The sequence below is a fragment of the Aquila chrysaetos genome, chromosome 11, assembly GCF_900496995.4.
Source record: "Aquila chrysaetos chrysaetos chromosome 11, bAquChr1.4, whole genome shotgun sequence".
Classification (NCBI taxonomy): domain Eukaryota; kingdom Metazoa; phylum Chordata; class Aves; order Accipitriformes; family Accipitridae; genus Aquila; species Aquila chrysaetos.
In genome coordinates, this window is record NC_044014.1 from 19,424,157 (window position 1) to 19,451,371 (window position 27,215).

A 27,215-nucleotide genomic window follows, 5' to 3' on the forward strand; every position below is an offset into this window, starting at 1 on the left:
ACACATCACCTAGCAGTTCATAATGAAATACCCAGACCTTCAGACTCTATGTGTGTATCTTCAATCCATACTGCATGTGCAGCGTAAATCCTAATCCTGCCTGTGAGAAGCTCTGGATTCTAATGTCTTTAGGAAAGAAAGGAAAATGAGGAAAAATATTCTCACTTGGTCTCCTGGAAATCCTAATCCAAAATGTTTTACCAAGGAGCGTTGACTTAGTTCGAAGAATTATGTATTTCAAAATATTTCACATGGAAGGTAAACCAGGACTTGCTCCTACTTGGCCTTCTTAGTTCTAAGCATATAGTCTTGATTGTGATTCTTTGTTGGATTTTTTTGGTTTTTTTTTTTTTTTTTTTGTTGTTTTTTGTTTGGTTTTTTTTTTTTTTTTTTTTTTTAGGGGAACAACACAGAGTTAAAAGACGTAAAATTGAAAGAAAGTGTGGTTGTAACAAAGTAAAAGAATTAAATTTACTTTAAGAATAATACAGCTAGTCTGCACTTCAGCTACTCCAGAAATTATGTATCAAGCAAACTTTGTTTTGAAATATATTGAATTCCCAGTGTCTCAGCTAAGTGAAAAGAACTGGAGCAGGTGGAAATCTCACAGCTCTCTTATAAGTTTGAATGATGTGGGTGCCAAAACAGCCAGATGGTGCCAATGAAAAAAAACCAAAAACCAAAAAAGACAATTTGAAGCTCAGCAGTATTTAGATTCCAATGCTTTGACTGAGACTATGCAAAGCCTACTGTACATTTATTGCTATCATGTGTCATGGGTTTTGGTATTTTTTTTGGTTTTGTTTGGTTTTTTTGTTTGTTTTGGGTTTTTTTGTTGTTTTTTTTTTTAGTTCCTTCCCAAGCAGAATATCAGGTATCAGACAGAAGCCTAACCTAAAATACCTGCTTTGGTGGAGCAAATTATGCTCTCCAAGTTTTCCTCAACTGCTGCTAAAGGCAAGGAAAACTGCACATGCAATAAACAAAAAGCTACATTTGGATTGCTGATGTCTTAAATTAGCTAACTGAAAAGTCTTGAAATATGGGGAAATTTTAATTGATCTTGTGATTCAAGCTGTAAAGACTGATACATACTGATATGCTGAAAAATACAGCTATACAAAATAACATTTTAATTAACAAAACGTTAATAAGATTTTAAACTTTAGCAGAAAGATGAAATGCCTGTTTCTCTAGATGTTTCTAAATCATACTGCTGGCTGACTCTCACAAGAAGAGAAATACCTTTGCAAGCTTTGAGTCTGTAAAGATTTAACTTCTGTGTTTATTTTCATGTAACGGAAATAGTACAATTGATTTCACTGGAACAAATATGATCGGAGCCACATATATACAGGTAATTAGATACATTTTCATCATCAAGTGGTAAGTATGCACACAACACCACTTTCTATGAATATATTGGAGGTTAAAATATGTTTGTAGTAAAACACAATTAGAAGTCTATGCCAATAAATAAACCACTTGTATTATTATCATCTATATTTTACATCTTTTCTGCAGTTTGCAAAGGCAGAATGAGGTTTATTACAGTCAATCTCGCATCCATACAGTAGCAAGTAGTAGCTATCCTATGTTTTTCCAATAAAATACAGTATTTAATGTGGCTATATATACACACATAAAGGGTATGTATACCATATATACACACACTATATATACACTATATATGACAGATATACACAGTGTAGGTACACTGCTTTGAAATACTACTTAACAATAAACAACCAGTTATTCCTCTTACCTGTGAGAATTTCCATAACATTGCCAGTTATGATATTCTTCCATAAGATCAATATGATCAAGTGTAGAATTATAGAAATCCGTATATGAAATAAGAGGAGGACTGACCAGACTATTTGCAGCATCTACAAAAAACCCACAAAAGTCTTAAAATACTGCCTGGATATGAGCACCAGTGACCTCAGAAACTTTAAGCCAAATCAGCTACTAATAACTTTGTCTCAGTTTTAGCTACAACTAGAATTACAGCTATAACATAACACCATATGACATCATATTAATTGCTGTAGGAAATAGTAAACCCCTAGTTCAGCCCATTTACGATAAGAGAACCTCCATTTGACTCTAGCCCACTTAATGATATACACTAAGTTAAGGTTTCATGGATAAAGAATGCTATGTTCTGCTAAAATCAATGAAAAAGCAGTTTGATAGATGGAGTTCTTAAACACCTTCATTTAGTTTCAAATATAACTATGCATATAACACCTACAAGCTTTCCAGTTAACAATTATCTTTTTGATAATGACTGTTTGAGTTGGATGCCTGTTTGCAAAAGGGATGGAGAGGGAGGGGCACAAAACACAGTATGCAAAGTACACCTATTTCCTCAGGTAAGTACTATACCATCTAGATTCACCAGCACAAAAATTAAGTACTTGACCAAGTGAAGAAAATCAATTCACATTTAAGCTGCCTATGTCATTAAGTAATATTCACACAATGTCAAATAGCTAATAAGTTTTCTCTATTTGCACTTAAAGGTAATTTAATCAAAGTAGTGTATTTTGAATTACTAAATATCCCTTTTCCGAGAATTAAGCAATTAGCAACTCCTTCATAGATGACTAGACAACACATGTCTTGGTTTTAGATACAGTTGAGCTTATGTGTCTAAAATGTTGCTCTGGACAGGCAGGGCTGTATAGAATGCTTTTAAATAAAAGTATTAAGTTGACAGTGAAATGAAAACATCCTTATTCCAATCTTAATTTTCCCTTGGTGGTTTTCTCCTAGAAAGGAGAAAGGGTTTTTACCCCTCGAGAAAAGGGGACTGACCTTAAGCCTCCCATTTCCATAGTAAATGTTCTAATCATTAAGCTATAGGGCATGAGTTGAGGAGGTTTGCATTTGCAATGGTTCAATTTGCTGTGCTCGATGTTGAACTGGACAGGGATTTACTTTAAGCTGTAGTTCTGGACTCAAGAGGCGTATGCATTGCCTAACTTCTCTTAGATGTGAAATACTTCTGTGGGGGGTAAGCCAGGTACAGAAGAAATTCTGGTAATTACACATTTAAAACAGTTTCTTTTATAAATCTAAGGGAAACCTTAACCATTGGTTACTTCTGTGGGTTTTTGTTTGAACGATCTAACGATCTTCAGTTGTTACAGCAAAATGATGCATAGCAATTATCCTCTACTGGAAAGCAAGTATGAAGACTTGCCAATAAAAGATGTTTTTTGTTGCTTACTACTTTTCAGCATTTTATTGTCGTTCATACTGTGCCACCATCATTGTCAGTCTCTCCCAGAAGAGGAGAGGTATAAACTATCCCCCCCCCCGCCATGTATATAATACACACGTGAATGTACATATGTACAGATATATATACATACACATACATATGCATACACAGTTCAAGAAAAATACCTACTAAATAAAGCCAGGACTTTGGTTGCTGATGGAATCCACCAGGTACATTTCACCATAGGTGGAAACTCTTCAGGTTTTGCAGGAAATAGGCGTAAAGAAATAAATTGCAGTAACCTGTCAACCAGCTGCTTGAACCTCCTCTGTGAAATCCTAAAACAAACATGCTGCAGTTACTCTCATGTGATCACTGTCCACACTAGAGTTTATATTATCAGATTTCAAAGTTATTTTTTAAAAAACATGCTTTTGCCCTATACATAAAAACAAAATTCTAAATATGAAGTTTGAAGAAGCATGCTTTTAAATATTGGCACACAGCAATGCTCTTCAGTGCACGCCTAACTATGCTTTTTGGTATCTGTGATATAAAAAAAAAAAAAAAAAAAGGCAATAGAATCATTACTTGCTCTTGACTTTTAGTAAACAAAAAGAAAACAAAAATCCTTAGCTATTTCACTCCACAATCTGAATACTGAGGAATCCTGAATTTTTTGTTTTGAGATACTTAGTCCTATTGAATAAAGAGTGGAAAGTACTTCATACACCTGTGACAAGTGCACATTTTAAATGATGTGCTGCACAACTTCCATAATATCACAACAAAACACATATATGTGTAGATTAAAGCATCGTTTCCTAAAGAGCTCTCCTATTTTAATAGTTTAGATTTCTAATATGTTTTAAGAATAAAAACATCAATATGCCTATTGCATCCTTAACCAAGAGGCTAAACCTTATTTGTAAACACCAATTCAAATGAAATCATATATTACCACAATTTTAAGCAAATCTAGACATATTACAAGGTGGGGGAGGGAAATATAATTTCCATCCTTGCAGAGAAGAAAATCCTTTATTAACAGATTCCCTAGGAGATAAGGTAATTGTGAATATGGCCATTCAAACGTTTTTTTTAACCCCAGACTGAACTTTTTGTACAGTCATTATAAGGAAGGTAACATGCATACCAACATAAAAGCCGCTCTTCGGGCAGTTATAGCCATATGACCTTATTAGTGAGGTGCTATTAGAGTTATTTCAATTAATTAAAATCTAATGCCCTAACTACACTCTCTCACACCTCTATTACACCACAAAGCAGGGACTCTTTTTCATTTGTGATTTTTATACAATACAGTGAAGTTACAGTATCTTTTGCAAATTATGCAAGATAAATCTTTATTTAAACAAAGATCATAAAGATGTTTGTATCAATAATACTGTTTAAACATGTATCTAAAAAATTTACATACATAAGTTATTTTGCAGTTAAGGCTTTTTTGCATAAAGATATTCATTTTTATACATTATATACAGTTTTTGCATCTATAAATCAGTATTACTTAGTGGACTATGTCCAAATGTACTTTGAAAACAACAAAAACAATCTCTTTAGTCAATTAAATTAACTTTCATATAATTTATAAAATAGTCAACATCAATGGAAACATAGTAACATTGTAATCCTAAAAATGGAATTTTTAGTTTTATTTTTTTATTTTTTTTACTTTTTAGACCAGTGCACTAGGAAATGATGGTCAGCTTCTGTTAAGGCTGCTATCTGTCTTAGCAAGTGAGCATAGATGACATAAGTAGAAGTGTTACTAAATTGAGGATTCTGAAAAAGATTAAAAAAATGTGTTAGGTTAATAAACTGCATAAATGGAAAAAAGTCATTAGGATTTTTTCTTATGCTTGTTGTCAATACAATTACGCAGGAAAGAAATTTATGAAATTGCTGTGACAGTGGTAAAACTATGAAAAAAAAAAAGAATTGCAACTTCTAGTCAAATAAAAAATACATAACTTCTATATTGTAAAAGTATGATTTTTTTTGTTTCAAAAGAAAGCCCGCAAGTAATAAAGGCAGTACTCAATATATTTTGCTGGATTACCATTTACTGTGTAGCACATAAATTACACTCCTCTGAGTGATGTGCTTTCCGTCTCAGTAATAAAGATTCTCATAGCTTCTGTCTCCCTGCACATCAATCCAAACTTATTTTCCCTCTTACATATGAGTTCACACATTCCCACTTTTCAGCAGGATATATTCCTTATAATTCACAGCTAGTATACCACCCCAGAGAAGAAAACTATTGCCTCAAAAACCTAAATTTCCATCCCATCTTCTCAAATAAGAGCAAAAACCTCTCCTTGTATGGAGAGGTGTTATCTACACTGGCAAAGTTTAAAGGGGAAATTCACTATAAATGCAAATCAACTATAGCAGCAAAGGTAATAGGTTAACACAGACAGAAATCAGACAATGTAGCCGGTCAGATAGACTGGAGAGAGTCTACTGGATAAAATGCAACACTGAAGAAAGTTACAGCAATATCAAAAAGTGCAAATACTGAAACTTTCTGGAAAGAGTTACAGCATACCAATAAAACAAATCTGGAATAAGGAAGAAATAAGAACAAATAAGCTGGTAAAACATTTGTTCTTTCAACCCACAAAATGATAGGAAACAATTACACATCTGTTAGTTCTTAGTTTTAATCTATGCAACCTTTCCCCATCAACTACCTTCCATTAAGCTCCCACTCCCATCATGCATACCCTACACTTCTCCCATAATTTAATATGTTCTTATACCAGGAAATTAAATGTGAAGTATCGCAGCTATACAAAGTATGTTGTTTGCATAGTATACTGGTTTATAGATTATCAGTTAAGCAGACATATACTTAAATAAAAATACTGTATTTTCTTACCTGTAAAAGTATACAGTATGCTCTAAGATCATCTTTTGTTCGTGGTCTATGAATGAATGAAATAATAAGCAAAACTAAATGTATACATCATAAAGGCACATTAAGAGTAATGAAATCATGCACCCTATGATTTAACTTTGCTTCGCCAATACACATAGAATACCAAATTTAAAGATCTTCACTGCTCTCAAAAACTGAAAAGGACACTTAAAGATTCTGACTACTCTCTAAAGGCAGTAGGCTATTTTAGCATCTGTCTTTTGTGGCATAACACAAGAGAGAAGGAAAAAACAAAAAGTCAGAATTGAAGAGTAAGACGTGTTCCAAAGAGGGAAGTCCATGCTGTTGTCTATCTCAGGTGATACCACAGAAGAGTCTATTTGCCCCATCTTTGGTATTTCCTGCCAGAATTCTCCATACACTTCTACCACTGCAGCCTCTGTATTTCTTGCTGTTTATCTGCTTCAAAGCTTTTACATAACCACAAATACACATGCAGCAACAGCATAGAAAAGGTAGGATAAGGTGGAGAAAGAAACAGCCAAGGGCTGTGTCACAGGTGAGTCCCAACAAGGCACTGTCTCTTGCTCTATCTTTTCGTGAATCAAACTATGCATTCTTACTTCTATTACTTCTTGCTAAAATGTCATCTCCAAACCTCCTGCCTTTGGGGTATCCCTTTCTGCATCCTGCACTGCCCTTTCTATGCTGTTGCCACCCATGAATGGTACTGTGACGTAAACTTCTGATCAAGGAATTATCTAGGTTAAAACATCCTGCTTGCTGTTGGGGTGTGGGCAGGGAGAATGATTTACTCTAGATAAATTCCTTAATTCACCTCACAGTTCAGATGCCCGAAAGATTGCCCTGGCAACAAGCAGCTGAGATTTTGTGGGGGGATCTAAGGCTGGGTGTGGGTCTGCCTCTCAGAGGTTCAATGTCAGCTTACACAGTTCAGGATACGTTTCAGCAGATTTGCCTGCCAAAAGGAGACATGTTCTTATGAGTCAAGTAAGTTGTATCAGAACATTTTCTTTCTTTGGCTAAAACAATAAAGACAAAACATATATCAGTTGTAAGTGCTGGCACAGCACTAATGCAAACATTAGTTATAATTACCCTTTCCATTCTTGTAGCAGACCATTAATTATTCCTTTTAGGACTGATTTCTGAACATCTTGAGGCTATGAAAAAAGGAGAAGAAAATCGTATCTGATGTAATTATACATACTCTATACAAGATATTGTACAAACACACAAGTTTGCTTTGCTCATGATTCAAGCCAGCTAAGAAATCTTTGCGTTATGATGCTGATCTCCTAAGTATCTTTCCTTGCAGACTATTAGCTGAGGCCTGGAGTTGTGCTAACAGTGGTTTTCAACGCTTTAAACAACTTAAAAACTGTAAATACAATTTCTAAATTACTCCCGTCCTTTGTTTACTAGGCATAGTACCTACTTTTTGCTACCCCCATCCTCCCACTTTCCTTACTTCCCACCGTACAGTGTCCCATCACAGTCATATCTTGCAAGTGGTCTTTGAGATCTACCACAGCACAAACTGTGCATTACTAGTAGCAAAAATTTCCTCCTCTTTCACTAGAGCAGTTTTCATCATTCTATGGCAATTCTCATGGGACCATTTTAAGTATGTTTTGAGAGATTCTTCAGAAATCATGCCTATCTGAGAAAAACTTTTGGTATAAATTGCTTTTTAGCATATTTCTTTGCTGAAATAATTGTTACAATGTTTTAAAACATGAATTCTTTTCTTCTACTTACAGTATTTAATAAGGCATCATAGACAACATTCACAAATTTTGCATTGATTCCAGAGTCCTCAATGGTATTAAATGGAGGATTGTTATCTTTCTGTAAGTTAGATAATACAGGAAGCATTTTGGTTTTGAAATGTGTTGAATATTTTGGCTATCTTTGAAAAAAAAAAAAAAGTTTAACAGCAAGTGTAAACAAAACACATACAGGTACAACTATTTATTTTCCTTATTGAAACATAAGAATCTAAGTTGCTTTTATTAATATGTGAAAGATGAAGCTAAACAACAATAATCCTACACACTGGCGATATCCTTGTAACTCCATTACATTGTTGTGCTATTTTAAAAATGTAAGAGAGTTTCAAATAATGAATTACATCAAATTTTCATCTTCCATCTTTGTTGTCCATCATCATCAGACAAGAGCAACAAAATCATAAGCAATCAATATTTAAGTAACTAAAAGTCACAGGTTATTTTATTTAGGTTCATATTAAATATCATGAGCATGGTTTGCTCTGTAATAGGCAGAAAATATTGATTTAGCATGAATTCAGAAAGTCTTCACACACAAATATGATCTTTCCCAAGGAAAACTGAGTTGCCATCCCAACACAAGAACAGCTATACTACTTGAGCCCATATCCCACATTTTTTTAGGAACAGGGAATTTCTGTTTCCGGATTTGCCTGGGTCTCCGTATTAGCTGCATTAGCTTGCACGTTTTTAAATTGTAGTTTGTGTAGAAAGTACCTACGCAGTCATAGTGTCACAAAAAGAACTACGTACTGGCATTTTAAAGCTCCACATACACTTGAAATATAGTTGCTTAAACTGGAATCAATAAATCAATGCAATAACAGATTGTTGACCAAAGGCAGGTGAGATCATGACAAAATGATTAAGCAGCTGCAAGCCTTTAACTGATGTTTTTGTAAACACTTTGAAGATACAAAGAACTTTAAGTACTAAATAGTATTATGAATTATTTTCTACCTTAAATGCAGCATTTATCTCCAGGAAAGAATCAAATGTTGTAGAATAAAAATCATGTACAGCTTTCCAATCTCCTGATGACTTAGCCTTTTCCACATCATCCCTAGAAAGAATATTTTAAAATATTGGTAATACAAGGGTTCAGTCTTCCCAATCACTTAGACTTTAGGCTGCACTGTAAATCTAAGCTTTCCTCACTAAGCACACTTAGAAGACAGACAAGTATAATATCAGTATCTTTCTAACATCTTCCTTGTCATTTTAAGATCATGGTATTACAAGAGAACAAAAGCATAGTTTGTGTTTGATACACCTGAGCAATGTCTCTTACTCAAAATGTTAATTCATGGTGTCACAGTTCAGTACGTTAAGACAAATAATTAGCAGAACAGAATTACGCTGATGATACACTGACATGATAAAATTTCTGAGACTAATCTATCTAAGTATGCAGGCTCCTAAACTAGTCAAATTCATTATCATCTGTACAAAATTTTATTTCTGTTCAAATTTTTCAAATAAAACTTAATCTTTGTACGCTACTGTACACATTCCTTAAGGGGACAACAAAATCTATGGATTTACTCTTAAAGTCCTTTTAAGTATTGCACCTTAAAGAAAGTATCTGTATATGAAATTTTGTGTAATATCATACCTTTAAAACAAACAAAAAAAACCCCAGCCACTCTTTGAAGCAGAATTTTATTTTAGCTGTCTATGCTCGTGATACAAATCCCAGTTTGCTTCCCCCCCAGATAATTTGTTTGTACTAGATATTTTAAAAAAAGTTATCAGTGGGACATACCAAAAATGCTAATGACTTTTTAATACTTTACTTGAAAGAATAAAATTCTTGTTAATTACATAATTAGGCAGCAGTCAATAGGTACAAAATTCTGAATATGGAAGAAATTTCAGCTCTTCAGATCACCTGAATACCAGCAAAGGATCACCTCTTGTCAAATTCTCTTCTATACCTGCTTCCTTTTCCACCAAATACACACACTGACTAATCAAAAAGCATTCCTTTTCCTCACTGAATGCACAAAATCTTAAACACTGAAAAAAGCAATGAAGATCATATGCTCATACATCTCTTGGAGCAACTGTGATTTTTTTTTTTTCCATCTGTTTGAAAAATAGAAGAATCGGGCTTCTTCCTAGAAACAGTTCACCCCATTTCCTGACCAAGATTATCCTACTGTAAAACACTCGAGGGTATTACAGCAGCATAATGCTGCTCTGTGGGTGCTAAAGCTAAAAAAAAAAAAAAAAAACAAAAAACAAAAACAAAACCAAAAAACCCGCAAAACCCAACAAAAAAACCCCAAACATAAAAACCTACAACTTTCAAAGAATTAGTAAATACCACTCTCAGAACACATCCACACTAAAGAAACACTCTTCCAATATATATGTTCACAAATTGCAGGCAGAATCCTCTAGTATAGACACACCCTATGCCATTAGTTTTTCAACAAAGTTATGCCATTTCCTGAAATGACAGTGTCAACATCACAATTTTGGGAACATAGCTATGTTAAGTAGAGAAAAAATGTTCCCTATTGCCTTGTGCCCACAGCGAACCAAGCAAAGCTGGCAAAACTTTGTGGTGTAGACCTGACATCAGGGAAACAGGCTATAAGAGTTAAAAACAATTCAGGTGGTTTCCCTGGGAACTTCTGCTAGCCTAGCTAAGCTGACCAAGCATCATGTGCCAAGTATCATAACAGTGCTGGAAGAAATCTAATGCAGATACATTTTTGCTTAAGGGTCTGTCCTGATCTGGAAAAACAGAAGTGGAACACAAGACAGTATTTCACATCAATTCTACTTCTAGCTAAATCAGTGTTACAGGGCAGCAACATAAATATTGTCTGCACAGACTCTTTAATCTTGAAACTTTTCTTACTTAGACAAACAAAGCATACTGCCTCTCACAGAGAAGTGCTAGAATAGTTTACACTTACGCTGCTTAAAATTGTGGTCACATAAGCAGCAAGGATACATGAAAAAAGAAATAAGTTTTTGCCATAAAACTAATATTGAGAATTAACACTCTCTAACATAATGCATGAAGAAAGGTCATCTGCACTTTTAGCCAAAGTTAGAAATAGTGCAATCCACATAAACACCACTCCAGGTCCTCAAATATGATGTTACACATTTAAGTGCCTGATGTGCAGCATATCACATAAGTCTGAGAATGCCAGTACCTCAATGGACAGGACACACCATAATTGGCAGTACAAAAAAAAACCCCCAAGATTGAAAGGGATTTTCCAGCCTACAATAAGTCATATATATTTTTTTCCAAAACTAAACATCCACTGAATGTCAGGAACTGAATTTCTAACTCTGAAGTACAAGCTTTGCCATTTCTTGAACAGAACAACACTTCAAGGTAGAGAAAGTATTTTGATAATTTTCACAGTAACAAAGTTATGAATCCCACCATCACAAGTCAGACTAACTACTTGTCAGTCTTCCTGAACTGTTTCCTCATTTGAGATTAACAAAATCAAATGTATGAATTAGGACAAAATGAAGAAAGTCCAAAGAAAGAAAGTACATTTCTAGAGACACCAGCGTAACTTACTGAAAATCTTTCACAGTTTTGGTTCGGATGGGAAGGGAAGGTTCAGGAAGAATTGGTGCTTTCAGTTCTTGGGGTAATGTATCTATAGAGATGCGCTGCTTTTGTCGTACATCGAGGCAAATGGGTGGTAGGTCTCTCACTTATTTAAAAAAAAGTAAAGAACAATAAATACAATGCAATCATATACATAAACACTTAGCTAGTAAAATACAGACATAGGAACTAGGGAAAAAAAAAAAGAAAATGCACACTGGTTGATTCTACATCTTTGAACCCCTACTCATCCAAGTACTTTTCTTACCACATGCTCATCCCAGACATGATGGAAACTTCAACTAATTGAAGGGAAATAAAATCCTAGAAACAAAACCCATGTCCTGAGTTCGTAACTATGTCTTTGTGAAGAAAGAGTTCCCTCCTGCCAATGGAGGAAGAAAATTGGCCTGTCTGTCTCCCATCTAAGGCCTTCTGAAAGAAGGAAGTCTCTACTATTTTATAAATGAGCTCCTGGACCAAGTTGCAAACAAATGATTTGCCTATTACAAAAACAAAGAAAGAAAACAAGGCCAGATATTTACAACTGAATTGCTGACAAAAGGGGAGGAAAAAGGGGAGAGGAAAAGGGGAGGAAAAAGGGGAGGAAAAAGGGGAGGAAAAAGGGGAGGAAAAAGGGGAGGAAAAAGGGGAGGAAAAAGGGAGGGGAAAAACGGGGAGGAAAAAGGGAGGACAAAAGGGGAGGAAAACGGGGAGGAAAAAGGGGAGGAAAAAGGGGAGGAACAAAAGGGGAGGAAAAAGGGATGAAAAAGGGGAGGGGAAACAAGGGAGAAAAACAGGGGAGGAAAAAGGGGAGGAAGAAAAACGGGAGGAAGGCAGGACAAAAGGGAGGAAAAAGGGGGCGAGGAAAAAGGGGAAGGAAAAACGGGGAGGAAAAAGGGCGACGAGAAAACGGGGGAGGAAAAAAGGGGGAGGAAAAAGGGAGGAAAAAGGGGAGGAGGAAAAAAGGGGAGGAAAAAGGGAGGAAAAAGGGGAGGAAAAAAAGGGGAGGAGAAAAAGGGGAGGAAAAAGGGGAGGAAAAAGGGGAGGAAAAGGGGAGGAAAAGGGGAGGAAAAAGGGGAGGAAAAAGGGGAGGAAAAAGGGGAGGAAAAAGGGGAGGAAAAAGGGGAGGAAAAAGGGGAGGAAAAAGGGGAGGAAAAAGGGGAGGAAAAAGGGGAGGAAAAAGGGGAGGAAAAAGGGGGGAGGAAGAAAAAAAAAAACAACTGGTGACCTGCAGTCCAACTCATTATTAGGGAAAATAGCAAAATACTGTACTTACATAAGATGCACTGGTATTACACCAGTAACATGCACTGGTATACATAGAGCAGTACTCACTTCACACAAGAAAACCTCAAGTTCATATATAGTTTCATTTTTAGAAATGAGTGCTGCAGAACTTTCGTTAAATCTATTTGTAGCTGTAGATGCTCAACCTTCTGAACATTAAGCCTAGTGCCTTCTAAAGTCAGATGCATAAAGTGCTTATTCTGAACATCACATCTACCTGAACCTATGAGGAACTCAAGCTAAGCAAGTTAGAATATAATTACAAAAAAAAAAAAAAAAGTCAAAGGATGTCATGGAATTAGAGCTTACCCAGAGTGATCCTGCTATATTTGCTGTTTGAAAGACAAACCAAGCAGTCCATGACTGGTAGCTATTAGTCACGAATAGTACTGTTGTCCATTATTGTAATTACAGTATCTACTGTAAATATTGTAGTATACAAACTGCAACACCGGTGTTCCCTACACCTAAGAAAAATCTCAAGCACAACCACACCAAAGTCCAACTATTTTCTGGCATACAGGGACAAGTCTTCAGTCAGTTTTTCTACACTGTGATATATAATTTTAGCTAGAGCTGACACTGGATCATCTACAGCCTCCTAAAAGAATGTCTCCAATAAATTAAATGGGAAATGCAAGTTTTCTGTCTTGCAGAGAATTACTGCTGAAACAGTAGCATCTGTAAACATTTCTTCTCAGTAAATTTGGCTGCCTATTCTAAGTACAAATAGCAGACCTTTAACAAGGTCTTTCTATTCTACTCCTTACTTTCTATTTGATCTGAGAACATTGTATTGAGTTTATGTAGTAAGGTTTTGGCAGCAGGGCGGCTGCAAGGGTGGCCTCCGTGACAGGAGAGATGGGGCTGCCTCTATGTCAGACACAGTCAGCTCCAAAACAGACCCACCACTGGCCAAAGCTGAGCCCATCGGTGACACTGGTAGCACCTCTATGGTAATATAAGAAAGGGTTAAAAACACTGCACAAAAGCTGAGAGGAAGAATTGAGAGAGAAACACACACACCCCTCACCCTGCAGACACCCAGGTCAGTGGCGCTCCAAGCACCGGAGCAGAGATTCCCCTGCAGCCCATGGTGAAGACCATGGTGAGGCAGGCTGTCCCCCTGCAGCCCAGGGAGGACCACAGTGGAGCAGATATCCACCTGCAGCCCGTGGAGAGCCCATGCCCAAGCAGACTGTTGGCAGGAACTGTGGCCCATGGGGAACTTGTGCGGGAGCAGTCTGTTCCTAAAGGACTGGACCCCATGGAAAGAGCCCACATTGGAGCAGTTCTTGAAAAACTTCAACTCATGGGAAGAACCCATGTTGGAAAACTTTGTGAAAGACTGTATCCCATAGGAGAGACCCCATGCTGGAGCAGGGAACAGCATGAGGAGGAAGGAGTAGCAGAAATTAAGTTTTATGAGCTGACTACAATCCCCATTCCTCAACCCCCTAAGCCACCTGGGGGAAAGGAGGTAGAAGAGTGGAGAACAAAGGAGTGAAATTGAGCCTGGGAAGAAGGGGGGGCAGTGGGAAGGTGTTTTGAGTTTTGTTTTTGTTTAACTGGCAATAAATTAATATTCTCAAGTCAAGTCTATTTTGCCTGTGATGGTAATTGAAAGGTGGACTCCCTGTCTTTATCTCAACCTATGAGCTTTTTCATCTTATTTTCTCCCCATGTTCTGTTGAGGAAGGGGAGTGATAGAACAACTTGGTGGGCATCTGGCAGCCAGCCAAGGTAAACCCACCAAAAACATGAAAAAAATATTCCAATGCAGTATACACAAACATCCATTTTACTGACAGTGTCTTCTCAAATATCCTTAAAATGCTTTTTTATTCTGATCTATACTGCATGTTTTAAAAAGCATTTATATGAATTATGATGTAAGTTTGTGATAAAAGACACTATATAAAAATGTCCTCAAAAGTCAAACATATTAAACCAAAATCCTCTATGAATTGCCTAAGAACCCTCTAAGCCTCTTCCAAGAGTTGCTGTTTTTTAAAATTAACTAAACATCAAAGTAGTATCACTACTCCACTGCCTACTCCATTTATCACAGCAGGGGAACAGATGCTAACAAAATCCCCCAAACCCAAAGGCAGATTCTTTTCACTCATGCTAATGACAGAGACACTGTCATTGTGACTTAACTCAGCCACCATTCATCAGACAATAATAAATCTGAGCTGCCCTCAATCCCCTGACTATGGCATCAATTATAGATATGGAACCTTGCCCACTCTCACAGCTGGAATTTAAAGCTATTAAAGAGAAGACTAGTATTTAAAAAACAAAGTGGACACCTAGATACTAAATTAATTCAAGCCAAGGTACCAAACAATCCCACCATGCAAGTGCTCTGCTATTGCACATCATTCTCTGAAAGCAGGATGCACTGACTTAAAAGAAACTAAGACTATGTCTTATTTTTCTACTCTGAGAAAGACAAGTAATTTTCATTTAGCACTCATTCTGTCTTCTCAATTTTAAATGGATTAAACACTGAATTATAACCAGCCAAAGACACTGAAATGAGGAAAATATTCTCTCCACATCTGTAGAAGAGACAGCTGCTGACAGAAGCTGTTTCTCATTTCAGTAAATTGAAGCTGCAGGTGCTAAGCTGGTAACTTGCACCCTGTCAGTGATGCAAACCTGCAGCTTAAAATAGATATAATAAAACTGTGTTTTAGCAATATGTTTAATAAATACTGTCAACTTCAGTGTGTGTCTTGCCATAATTCAAGTTTATTTGTAAATAGAATTATTTGCTCATCTGACATTCAAAAATATTAATTAATATTTGTCACTTGAGTTCCATTGAGGAGAAACTTGATACTTTATGTATTGAGTTGATAAGCAGCAATAACACAATACTACAAGACAAGAAAAAGCAATCATTTCTGGCTGTTTCCCCAGTTACATCAAGTAAAAAGACTCAGCAATGCATGACTGATCATGCATTGATCAAATGATCAAAAACTTTGAGGAAGAAAATCTCATTGATACAAAACAGAATTGACTAGTACAAGGAAATTTAGGGTGAATGAATTTTGAACAGCAGTTATTTTCACGGTGACCAACACAGCTACTGGCAGATGAAAATTTTCAAAGTAGGTAAAGCAAACAAATCTTAGTTGTATTTGTAAAATTTTAGAAGAGCTAGAACAATCCAGTTCATATATTTCATACCAGATCACTGTTGCATTAGAAGACTTGTTATATAAATTCAATCTCTGTGGCAGCCACATAGCAAACAAATATCACCCTAGCTTTCACGCTGAATTGACCAGGATTACCTTTTCCATGCTTTTGTTTTTCAATGAAATTAACATTCTTTGAACTCAAGCCTACAGTACTACCAGTATATGCACACATATATACACATATTCAGAGAGACAGCATGTGTATAGATAAACTGAAAAAAATGCACCAACCAAGCATCATTCCTGAATTCCAGAGTAAGCAAAAGAACCATTTTTAACTGAGAAGTTTGTTTCAGTGATTATTTTTTCCATAGAATACACATACCTCCTCAAAAAATTTTGAGTGCACCTTGGACTGTTAGTGAAAATAATCTGGTTTTATATATGCAGGTTACCCTGACCCTGAAACTACCAGAACATCTGCACAACTTTCCACATTGAGTTCTATTTCAAGAATATATCCTTGACTATAATAAATATTGCCATGCATTAGTGTGGTGAAAATTAACAAGTACTTATGAGGGAGTAATTACAACCAGGGCAATATCATGCGCAGCAATACAAACCTGACAAATTTTGTACAGACTTTTATGAAAAGTCCCAAATTACTGAAATTCCATATCCTAGCCCCCAAAATCTAATAAAAATTTCAGGTCTAACCACAATGCCATCTCATCAGGTTTCATGATTCTAGTCTACCATACTGAATACACAGCTCTGCTTTCTATCTTTTCATCAATTGTCGTTACCTCATCATACCACAATGACCTTCCTTCTGGCCTTTTAAACTCTTCAGAACTTACTTTGCTTGTCATCACTGGCCTTCATCTTCACTGATAAACAGCAGCTCTCAGCAACTGTCTCCCTTAAAAGCCCTATGCTTGCCTCATCCCTGCCATCCTTCAGATGGCGACAGAAAAACCCTTCTCCACAAAGTTCTGACACAATTTCTAGAGAAACTGCCATCTGACTGCAGTTAGACAAACAGTATCTGCAGATGGACTACTGAATCTTCTTTAAAACTCAAGATGATTATTTCATCCTCCAGGACTATTTGTTTTTCTTATCCAACTTGTCTCTGTGACATAACCTCTACAGAGGATGGACTATCATATATATATATATATATATGTATATCACTGCCTGTACAATGTACTGCACAGCATAATTTAATGAAACCTAGATTTCTAGATTTTCTGGCACTACCACAATACAAATATTGGCAGAACACTGAGCACCTTCTTAAATTGGTAACTAAGTAACACAGGGCTTTTATTCTCTTACCATTTTTGATATTGGGTATAACAAGTTGCGTAGGCGAATTTCTGTTTCCGATGCCTTCTTTCTTTTGGTTGATAGTTGTGATGAAATTGCTGAAAGTGGAAAACTGATTTTTGGCTCCTCTCTCCAACCCCTGTAATTAAGATGACAGCATGCTATAAAGGGCTAATACATTACTGAAAGAATAATCTTACTCATGAGGTATTACACAGAATACTTAAATACCTTTTATCTTTAAATCAGAGTGGTAATACCTAAATAAGACATAAATAATGATTCTGCAAGTTTGTTTCAAATTGAATCAGGAGAGATACCATGAACTTCCTTTCTATTACATTCAAAACCTCAAGTATTAATTTGCAGGATATGAAGATATCCTTGGATTACTGTGAGGAAAACACAATATGATTAGAATGCTTTCAACATTATTCTAACTTTCTGTATCCTGATTTCTAACTACTTTTCTATTCCTCACTACATCCAGCTCAGTTTAAACAGATGACAGTGCCACATATTCCTTTTTCCAAATAACCCTAACGTACTGAAGTAGTTTAGACAAATTTCCCACTATTTGAAATGTGGGGCCAAAAATTCTCTGTGAGCTAACCTGATAATAAAATTTAAATACTGGCTACCTGGGTAAAAACCACTAATGACTGATAATCATCAGCACCAGCTGCCACTGAAGGCAGGCTAGCTAATAAACATTGGTTAATACAGTGTTAAAAAAACCTGCTTGAGTACCTGTATGTGCTGCCACCAAGGAATCTGCACAAGCCCTTGCTAGGAAGTGTTGAGCGCTGATGTGTTTTAACAGTGAACAGAAGTGAAATCACACAACAGACTTCCAAAGGATTGTGCCAATTGGTCTGTTTGACACTGAGTGCTATTAGATATAGTTATTTACTCTGGAGAATTTGCAAAGCATAGGTGGGTTAAGGGGCTTGCCCAAGATGACAGAAGTCACATGATGGAGATTTTAATTTCCATCTCAGCTCCAAGTCATCAGTTGATATCAGGCAAAGGTAGATCAACTCAAAAAAAAATATATACACACTCCCTGCATATCGTGATTTTCAGCCTCACATTAACCTAAAGATTCATTTGCTTGATATCTGGTATCTGTGCTCGTGGTTAGAAAAAAAATGTTTTCATGCAAATCAAAACTGTAATTCCCCAAACGAGAATAAAAATTCTAGAATAATTAACGTAATATCCTATCAATTTTTTTAAATCCATACATTTCCCTTTCCCCTTAAGAGCAGTAAATTTGGATTAAGACATGCAGCCAGAGTTCCGAGGAAAGAACTTCACTTCCACCACAACATCCTGAAATACCACCAGGAGGGTAATAACACAGCCCATAAACCTGCCATGCCGCAGTGTACACAAGCTGGTACACCGCCAGGAATATTAAGTAACTGTGGCACAAACAGCCATTTTTCCATGGCTTCTAACTCAGCAAATCATAAATTTGAACGATCAGGAGAACTTCTGGCTTTAAAAATACCAAGTTTCAATTTCTAGCTTCAAATTCCTTGTATGCAGCAAACATTCAAAAATAAAACATAATTACCATTACAATTTTCACATTAACTTTTTCTTTTATTCTATAATCTTTGAAATATCATTAAGATACTTAAAAATCACCTGGCACATGACTGGAGAAAAACAGACCCTGAACAAACATGCCAAGACATGACTGACTGAAAAAAGGACTTTTAAACAAATCCAGATCTGAGGTTAATCTGCTGTGTCACAAAACATATGCTCTAGGTGGAAAACCTCTGGAGCTTGGACTAGTCTAATTATGATTAATAGGGAATAGATATCATAGATAGTTGAGAAGAGGAGCTTTTATGAAACAGACTGTTTGTCTGACTCAGCTTTCTAGGTTTTACTCCAGCCATGCCACTGAAACAGTATAGTTGAACAGTTATTTAAAAACATTGTTCTTAATGCCACCTCAGAAAGAACAAAAATTGCATGTGCTATTTAACTCCATGATCCTGCTCCAAGTGCAGTTCCAACAATATTAAACAAACGTATGGACAAAGGCTTTACTGTAAAGCCCTGGAGGAATACTGGGAAACTACATGCTCATTAATAAGGATCCCTGACATCTCCTGGGAGAGTAATCTAGGACAAGTGTATAGCACCATGTCATACTTACAAAATTTTGTAGGAGGTCAGTGAGCCTCTAGAGCCTAAGACTCTGCACGCATACTGCCATCAGAAAACTGAACCCCCACATAAAGAATGAGTATGCTTAGAGGGAGTAAGTGGTTCAAAGTAATATTTATTCCTCTTTTTTAAGAGCATATTAATAACTCCCAACTCTGATGGCTTCTTTGTGGAAGTTTTCCAAAGCATTAAGCCCTCCATAAGACTGGAGAGGTACTAACATTATACTTTATAAATCTATGTTTTTCATTATTGAAGTTAAATTAGATGGTGAAAATAAGTCAAACTGCAAAGAGCATGTACAGAGTGCCTTCTGCGAAGAGGCAAAAGACCATCTAGAAGAGTTTCTTGAAAATCCTACTCCTCAGCCCTAACATAACTCACTCAGGACCTATATGTACATGGCAAGCAAAGGCCAGTGAGGAGTAAAAGGCTTTCTTCCCTGTGCAAGACGACATGGAGGACACTCAGGTTACCTAAAGGTAGCTGTCAATGCAACAGCCTACACAAGAAATAGGGTTTTCCCTTCTATTCATATTTTGAAAGGTGTAACGTAGGACTGGTTTTGCTTTACAGAAGCCTCTACTTGTTCTTGCTTACTAGGGGGCAAGTTATTTAGCTTCCCACAAGTTCCTTTTCAGAATCTGAATACTGGCCTCCAAACCATTACCCCTTATGCATTATTTCTAATCACCATTTGGTCCATAAGAAAAGCCTGAACTCCTTGCAGGATCATGTTAATTTATTCATGGGCTAATTTAGTCTCCACAATTTTCGTTACAAATAAAAGCCAAAAAGAAAAAAAAAGTAACCATTCCTTCATAATTCCACATGGCCCTTGGCTAGGAAAAACCACAATATGAATGACAACAGAGATAGTCACATAATCCCTTTATTCCAACTTGCAACCAGCTTAAACTCCAGATGAGACATCTTTCATGCACATGCTCTTAGGAGAAAAAGGATACCGTGGTTATCTATTGACTTACTAAAATTCTGACCTTTTTGACAGCTACTGTGGAAAATGGAAACTGTTTAAAGGATATGTCACACCTTCACGTTGCCTTTGAGGAAGCTCTAGTCATGCCACATCAGTTGCACAAACCTATGGTGGGTCTTTAGTGCACTGAAGAAAATGTCAATTACACAAAATCTGGAGAGATGTTTGAGACAAGGATATCTGAGGTTCACTTCATACAGAAACAAGGTATAGTATCTATATCACCATAGTCATCATATAATGGCTACAAATTTAGAAATAATAGGCAGAGAGAATATGAAAATTAAGGTCACCTGGAGTATCACTGTATTTGTATCAGGCATGTGTTTCTAAATGAAGGGAATTTTAATGGGAAAAAATCATAAATAAGCAAAGACTTTTTTCAAAAGACAATAATTTCCCCCTTTTGTTATCATATATTACAAATTCTTCCCCAGTTTAACGAGGAGGAAGCTGAGAACATATTTCTCTCTTTTAAAGTGTTTGAGATGATTTGATTAAGTAACACTCATTTTTTGATGTTCAAGCAGAACTTTTAATACAAGAACTTGTATTAAAATCATACCATATATGATGAATCTCAGAACATACTTCGAAGCCCTGGAATTAGATGTGTAGGTTGGTCACAACTAGGGCTTAGCAGACCAACAGTCCAATACCTTCTTTACAGCAACTCAGAAAGGTCTTGCAAAAGCATACCTGCATTCCCTATTTGGTATATTTGGATCAAAAACTGCATTCTGTTACAAACAGAGAAATGCAGGGCTATGGAAATGTCTATTACATCTGTCCACAAAACTCCCTCTCTGTAACATACTATTAAAACCCATATGCAGCTCTTCGTAAATTCAAAGTCCCACATGCATTTGACAAGCAATCACACCTAGCCACAGGTCTAAGCTCCCCTGTAGCAGGTCAACTTAGACAACTTCATGCCTGTGGGCAACAGTTCAAAGGTACATGGAGGATGCCCAGCTACAAGCAAGTTCTGATTCCTTAAGGCAGTGGCATTTCTACATGGCTGCCCAGTTGCACATGTTTTTCATTAGCTGAGCTAACCCTGACACGTTTTAGACCAGCACTTGTATCTTTACGCTAAGGGACTGGCGTTTGCCATTCAGTCTGAAGTGGAGATTTTCAAAGGTAAAAATAACTCCTGGGCACTTGTCCATTACAGACTTCTCCCACCAAATCTGTATTTGAATCACAAGAACAAACACATTCTTCCACATTCAGACAGATTTGCAAAGCTGAAAGTCTTTCAGAAGAACGTTGTAGGCAAAACACAAAATTGGCAGAATTGCTCAAAGGAGTTTGTAGTTTGCCTGCGATTACTTCGTTTAACATTACAATTATTTCATGACAGTCATAAACATTAGAGGCTCAATCTTTTAAACTCAAATTATGTAAAATGATAATTTCTAGTAAGTCAGATACTTGTCAGAACTGTTGAATTAAAATGTCACAACTGTATTAATTACTACAGAATTGATAAAATTTTTGCTCTGTTGTTGGACTGACCTAGGTTACAGCAAGCTTTAACATTGAGCTGTGTAAGATATTCAACTCACGCCAGGAAAATTTTTTTTCATAATATTATATGGTCAGCAGAAAGAAAATCATAACTCCAGTAAAATTAAAAATCTCAAATGAGGTTTCTGAAATTAAATCATCCTCACAAATATCCTTCTCACAGTTTTTTTTTACCCGTGCTAACTCATTCATCACTTATCGAAATGTTTTGTCATCTTTGCGTCAACACAGAGTAAAAACCGGAAAAGACCTTTTAAGAAAAAGTAAAAAATACAGAAGTATTTTTCAGCTAGCTCTCTTGCTATTAAGTGTGGTAAGAGCTGAAACTCTCCACCCCCGAAAACCCTTAACGAACATTCACAATGCTGCAAACCCTCAGTCATGACTAACCCAAAAGAGCAGACCGTTGTAAAATGTTAAAGAACTATAAGTAGATGGAGAATTTATAGCTTCATTATGTCACTGCTTACAGCTGCACTTGTTATTTTTAAGAAACTTGAATGAAAGCCTCTCAACGGAAAAGAACATGAAAGAAAACGAACGCGACGCTTCCCCACCGCCACCTAAAAAACCGGCAAACATAGCAAATGACAGCGGGGACCGCAAAGACGGTCCCGCTCCCCGGGGCCGGGGCCCGGCGGGCGGCAGCCTGGGCGCTGACGGGTCGCCCGGCCCCGCCGGCGGCCGCAGGAGACCTACCCCGGCAGCCGCGCTGGATGCCGACGGGATGGGCGGCAGTTTCTCTCGCTCCTTTTCTTTCCCCCCTTCTTCCTCCTCTTCTTCCTCATCCTCGCCGCCCTCCTCGGCCGACGGGGGCGCCGCGCCGCCCTGGTTCAGCTCCGCGCCCGGCGGGAGCCCCGGGCCGGGGCCGGGGCCCGGGGGGAGGTCGGCGGCTGCCGTGGCCGCCGGCGGGCTCTGCAGCGACATGGCCCCGCTCCCGGCCCCCCCCGCGCCTCTCACCTCACGGCAGCCCCTCAGCTCCCGCCGGCACCCGAGCCCCCGCGCCCTCTTCTCCTCCTCCTCCTCCTCCCTCCCGCCGCCGCCGAGGAGCCCCGGCGGGCACCCCCAGTGCCGCCGCTCCGCTCCGCTCCGCGCGGGGCCGCCGCGGCAATGCAGCAGCCGGGCTGCTCCCGGGCGCTCAGACACCCCCGCACGGCGGGGCGGAGCGCAGGCCTGCCGCCCACGCCGCGGCCCCGGCGAGGAGGGGGAGCGCGGGACGCAGCGGAGCGGAGGCGGCCGGCGCCGCCGGGCCCCGCTGCCCTGGCGCCCCCTCAGCCACCGCGCCACCTACAGACCGCGGGCAGGAAGCGGGGCGGCCGCCGCCGCCGCCATGTTGTTTATAGGCGGCTCATAGAAACGCGCTTGGCGACCGGGGGCGCCGCGCGGGGGCAGCGGAGGACACGGCTACGGAAACTCCGTACCGCAGAAGAGCCGCCGGGCCGGCCCGGCGGTGCCGGGCGTACGGGAATCGGGGCTGTCCCCCGCGCTCGGCGCAGTCGCGCTGGCGAGGGCCGAGAGCTGCGCGGCGGCCGCGCCCCCGCGGCGCCTTCGCTCGCCGGGGCGGGGGGCAGCGCCGGGCCCCGGGGTTGGCGGGGAAGCCCGGCGGCAGCACCACCGCCCGCGCCCCCGTGAAGCGGTGCCTCCGCCGGCCGGCACTTCCCGCTTCCCAGCGAAGTCGTCCCCCGCCTCGAGCGCGGAGCGGCCTGCTGCCGGGCCGCGGGGGGCAGGCCGGGCCGGGGCATGGCAGCGAGTAAATAGACGAGTAAGAAGTATAAAGCTGTGATGAAGGGACCTCGGGGTGGGTGCCGGCACGGCACTCCCGCTCCTCCTTCACACCGGGCCGGTGTTGTGGTGGCACCGCTGGCAGGGACTGGGCTGTCAATGGCACCTCTCACACCGCCCCGTCACCTCACGGTACCTTCATCCCGGCTTCAAGTCACAGTCTAACGAGGAAAATACAGAAATGAAGTGTAAAAGCTTAGTCTTGTCTCTGTTTCACGGGCAAAGCCGGAGCGGTGCCAGGGCCTGTGCAATGGCAGGTCTTGGCCCTTTGTTTGGACAGGTCTCGGGAAGCCTGAGGCTAATACCTGCTGCCAAAGCCTCTGTGCGGTAGCCTGGGCTTGCTGAAGCTTTGCTTTAGTGATATTAAAAAAAGGCATCTTCAGAAGACATGCTGGGTTGAACTGGTCGCAACACGACGTGTAGACTAGATGTAATACAGCATTTGTCTGCGGGGGGTACTGATCTATCACTTGGCTTGCTGTGCCAGTGTATGGGAGTCCTTTCCTGGGCGGGGGGTACCGTGTCTGCGTACGCTAAGCTACGTAAAATTTAAGCCCTTCAAACCATTAACTGCCAGACGAAACAAGTTGCTTTCAGACCACTCTTAATTTTGTGTCTGGAGAAGGGTTCCCCTCCCAGCTTCAGGATCAAAGGAGTATGAATAGCGTTACAGACCACTTGAAACAAATCTTCAAAATTGTTTTTCAGATGGAGGTAAGCCACATGACGGTTTTTCTCAGCATTGGCATTACACAAGTAGCTCCTGCAGGTTGGAGCTGCGGTAAAGATCTCTGTAAGCTGCAAAAAGCAAGGGCATAATAGGCACTGCAGAGTTAATCTAGCACATTGAAAAATGCTTTCCCTTTTTGAAGGAACTGGCAGACCTGGAGTTTATTCGGTTTCATTAAGAAATCGCTTTGTCTCCTTACCAAGTTAAATATGAGAGCTGGTTTTCCAAAAAGTTCATTCCTCACTGTGCTTACTTCCCAGTTGCTCTCAGTGGTTTGCATGAGTAAGTGGCCTGCTGCACTTAAACAAAGCCCCCCAAACACTCACTCATCTTTTTCCTTTATGTGCCAAGAAATAACATAATAATAGTAATTGCAACAACTTCAGTACAAGCAGCTATACACCCAGTGGCAGTCCCCAACTGGAAGTAATTGGCACAGCTGTTTCATGGAGCTGTGCCAACTTGAAACGGAAGGATCTGCTCCTTTGTGCCTGCAGAGGGAGATGAAGCAAAGGGAAATAGAAATGTAGGAAGGCAAGTATACAAACAAATTCATAATGTTTTATTTTTTTTTCAATTCCATTGAGCTATAAAGGCCTGGTTTTCGATAGCTTCAAAAACACTGAAATAGCCGTCTACCAGGATTATTTCACAAAAAGCTAATGCAACATCAAAGGCATCAATTTTTACTGTCCGTGCTGTCCTGTGCTATTTGAAGCTGAAGTGTTCTGTTGAACTAAACTAATTCAGGTGAATATTTTGACCCATGGCAATTATGAAAATAGGCACAAAAGCACTGTTAAGAAAATTTCGTCCTATTTTTATAAGAGAGTAAAAGGACCACATACTGAAGGAGACACAAACACATTTTCCTACTTCTAACAAACGTAGCATACATCTGGTGCCTAGAGTTTGTAACTAAAAGTATTTCAATATAATTAATAGATCCATAAGGCAGTCAAAGATGTAGCCACAGCTGGGAAAGGCAGGTCTAAACCGGCTTGCAATTTGCTAGCACTGATGGATGCTAGCTGGGTGCAGCAGTGCTGCATGTAATGAGGCAACGCATGTAAACCCTGCAATCATTTGTTGCCAAAGTGATAAACCAGGGTAGAGAGCAATGGAGCAGTCAGAAAACAGGATAAAGACAGTCTGTCTTCTAACAGACAAGATTTGTGGGATATACAACGTACAAAATTTTGCAAAACTAAACAGAGGTATATAACTGCCATTTTACAAGACTTCACGAATTTGTTGGCCAGATGGCCTGGGAGCCTTGACAAAGGGCCATGCACACTCATTGCCTTTATTTTGAAAGTATTTGCAGGCTTTTTGTTTGCATCACCTTTCATAATGTTTCCAGTTCTTTCTTTAAGGCTGATAATGCTTTTGCTTACCTTGGTGGTTGCTTTTCCACCCTCAACTGTTATTATGTTTCCTCCTTTAGCCTTCCAAGGACCCTTTCCTTGATTTTTTCAATCTCTTCTGAGCTGCTTAAAAATCTTAAATCACATGGTGCCAGCTACTTCACAGGATTTTCTGGCAAGTGGGGGAAAGGTAAAGTTCAATCAAAAACCATTGCTCATGCCGAGTACATGCTGCCTGGGCCTACACATCCACCCTGGTTCCTGGATGAGTTTGCAGCCCTCACTGGACCCCACGCTGGCATGCCGTGCTGCTGGCTCAGATAAGCATACGCACACCGCAGTAACACCCCTGAATGACTACAGGGGGGGCAGAGGCAGTACGTGACCCTGAACATATTTTCTTGTACTTATGGGAGAACAATCCTGCCTTAGCAGGGTGTTGATCCTTTCAACCGGAAGACGACCTTTTTGACAACTTATTTTAAAATTGTTCACAAATATATTTCTTCTATCCAAAGAGTTTGTGTTGTCAGGAAGGGGAAAAAGTCAACAGCACATCTCTGTGCAATGACGTGGCCAGGCACAGACCGCCACTAGGAATGACAGATGGAAACAAACCAAATGCTAACATTTGTTCACAAATGATTAGTAAATGCTTACAAGTAATAGATACACTTGCAGAGACTGGCATTTGGGAGTCATGCACAAATGAAAAAAAATAAAAAGGGCTAAATTCCCTGGCTAGTATTTTCATGACAAATAATTGAGTGTACTCACAGGTTCCTCTGCAGTCAGAAGGCAAAATGCAGCCATAGCCAAAATCAGCCCTGGTTTAATTCAGTAACATTAGGGGTGGGTTTGGCTCGTTATGGGTTTTTTCCTGGCCCTGAAATGCTTTACTAGTGCTTGCATTCAGAGAGTGTCAAAGATCCCTGTGCAAACTGGCATTTCAGGAATTGAAGTGACCTGCGTCCTTTAGAAAAGGCAGGCTGAATTTCCCGTTCAGTTGGTGATACACTCTCATCACACAGATATACTGTGTCGCTCTCTTTTATTGAGTAGTACTGTTTCTTCCTCTTCATACTGTTTAAAGATCTCATACGCTTCCCAGTACAAAATATTTGGACCATTTAACAGATGTGTGCTTTGTGAGAAGGACCTTGAGTGGGCACAAGGGGAAGCACAGGATGGCTGAAACATCAAAAGGGGAAGCAAAGGCTGGAGGCAACCCATTTCCTCTCTATGGGAGTAGGAGAGAGATAAATGGTTGGGAGTTTTCCAACA

General features: G+C 39.2%; 1 protein-coding gene across 13 annotated transcripts in view; it reads right to left on the reverse strand.

The window, feature by feature from the left end:
* Positions 1-23,526, reverse strand: part of HECTD2 (HECT domain E3 ubiquitin protein ligase 2) — a 42,049-nt gene extending 18,523 nt beyond the window's left edge. For 4 of the 13 annotated variants that reach the window (XR_003925792.2, XR_003925794.2, XR_003925795.2 and 1 more), the window contains exons 1-10: positions 22,752-23,521; positions 17,339-17,468; positions 11,514-11,652; positions 8,915-9,017; positions 7,923-8,012; positions 7,260-7,324; positions 6,141-6,186; positions 4,929-5,038; positions 3,422-3,570; positions 1,766-1,889 (exon numbers count right to left, since the gene is read on the reverse strand). Coding sequence is in view for 8 of the 13 variants with exons in the window: in XM_041127389.1 (XP_040983323.1) it covers positions 1,766-1,889; positions 3,422-3,570; positions 4,929-5,038; positions 6,141-6,186; positions 7,260-7,324; positions 7,923-8,012; positions 8,915-9,017; positions 11,514-11,652; positions 17,339-17,468; positions 22,752-22,979 (1,184 nt within the window). In the remaining 5 variants the exon portion in view is untranslated. Of the gene's footprint in view, positions 1-1,765; positions 1,890-3,421; positions 3,571-4,928; positions 5,039-6,140; positions 6,187-6,978; positions 7,120-7,259; positions 7,325-7,922; positions 8,013-8,914; positions 9,018-11,513; positions 11,653-17,338; positions 17,469-22,751 lie in introns of those variants that run through there. The other 9 variants (XM_030030807.2, XM_030030808.2, XM_041127388.1 and 6 more) reach the window with 7 other exon arrangements.
* Between the last annotated feature and the right edge of the window lie 3,689 nt (positions 23,527-27,215).